General features: G+C 34.6%; 1 protein-coding gene across 1 annotated transcript; it reads right to left on the reverse strand.

Moving 5' to 3' along the window:
* Positions 1-324: 324 nt before the first annotated feature.
* Positions 325-1,129, reverse strand: LOC140811384 (protein RADIALIS-like 3). The gene is made up of 2 exons (XM_073169225.1): positions 836-1,129; positions 325-463 (listed from the first exon to the last, which is right to left on the reverse strand). Exon 1 carries the CDS (start codon positions 1,073-1,075, stop codon positions 848-850), a length of 228 nt encoding a protein of 75 aa, XP_073025326.1. The 5' UTR covers positions 1,076-1,129; the 3' UTR covers positions 325-463; positions 836-847.
* Between the last annotated feature and the right edge of the window lie 233 nt (positions 1,130-1,362).

The following is a 1,362-nucleotide window of genomic DNA, read 5'->3' on the forward strand; positions in this document are numbered from 1 at the left end:
ACAACCCGTAAGACCGTCTCACACAAGTTTTTGTCTTGTATCTTTCATTTGAAATCTCATCTTCTGTAAATGTAATATAGCTAGTAAGCTTAATTAATTGTTAAGACGTCGAATCTATTTGCGACGGTTGTAACCGTGATTATACATCGAGTAATTAATATAAATTAATTGGTGATCATATTTGAATTCGTACATACTTTGCTTAATAATATTGCTTTCTAATTAATTAGGAAGATGCAAACAAAAATTACATCCGAAAGAAGACTACAATATGACTACTTAAAATATATATATATATATATATATATATATATATATATATATATATATATATATATATATATATATATATATATGTATATGTTTTAAAAAAATGTGTTTCTGAAGTCATCAGTAGGCTCCTCTTATAAATAGCTGATTATTCTTGAAATGCACTTCCATCTTCCGAAAATATTACGGAATCCTGTCCATTAAACAAGAAATAAATGTTATTAATTAGAAGCCAATATTAATCATACATATATACTCTTTAGCTTAATAAATTTGTTTAAATGATTGGATCAAAGCTTTTAAAAATATCAAAATATGTGTGTGTGTGTGTGCGTGTGTGTGTGTGTATAATAAAGAGTGGGATATTTTGATAATAGTGACATGATTGGCCTTGCATGCATGAGTGAACAAACAAGAAACCAAAAGCTCCAAAAGAAAGAAAAAAACGATGGACCAGAAAATAAAGTCAATAAGTAAAGAATATCCACTAGATTTTGTTGTAGTGATCAAAACAAAAAAGAGTATCCTTCACAAAATAAACCTAAATAAATAATAATATACGAACCCTTTTAATTTTTCATCTGTAGGTGGGAAACGGCACGTAGCCGGACTCGATTCGCCGGAGATCCTCCATCAGAATCTCGAAATGCCTTTTCACCTCCTCGGCGGACTTGCCGCCGCCCATGGCCCGGGCTATGTTATGCCAGCGGTCGGGGGTGTCCTTGTCGAAGCGAGCCAATGCCTTCTCGAACAGTTTGTTTTCTTGGGGCGTCCACCCGGTTGAACTCAGTGAACTTGAGGCCATGATATCCAGGAAAATGAAACTGATCGATATGTGTTTTGAGTTGAGATGATTGTAGAAAATTTTGCATGGGTTGCCGCCTCTTATATACTGCGGGTGGGGGGGTGGGGTGTCGGGGTGGGGGAATCTCAATATTTGGCTAAAGTTGGAATGAGTGACTCGTCTGCACCACAACCACAAGGTGAATGGGGACAAAGAGTTATAGCTAGCTAATTAATTAACTTAGTTGAACGAGTGATTTTGCTACATTTTGAAGAGAACTTATATTTTATTTTCGAAATTTGGATATA

Source organism: Primulina eburnea, chromosome 1, assembly GCF_022965805.1.
Source record: "Primulina eburnea isolate SZY01 chromosome 1, ASM2296580v1, whole genome shotgun sequence".
Taxonomy (NCBI): Eukaryota; Viridiplantae; Streptophyta; class Magnoliopsida; order Lamiales; family Gesneriaceae; genus Primulina; species Primulina eburnea.

Coding starts and splice junctions, on each gene's coding strand:
- LOC140811384 (XM_073169225.1), bottom strand. CDS start 1,075: ATGGCCTCAAGTTCACTGAGTTCAACCGGGTGGACGCCCCAAGAAAAC.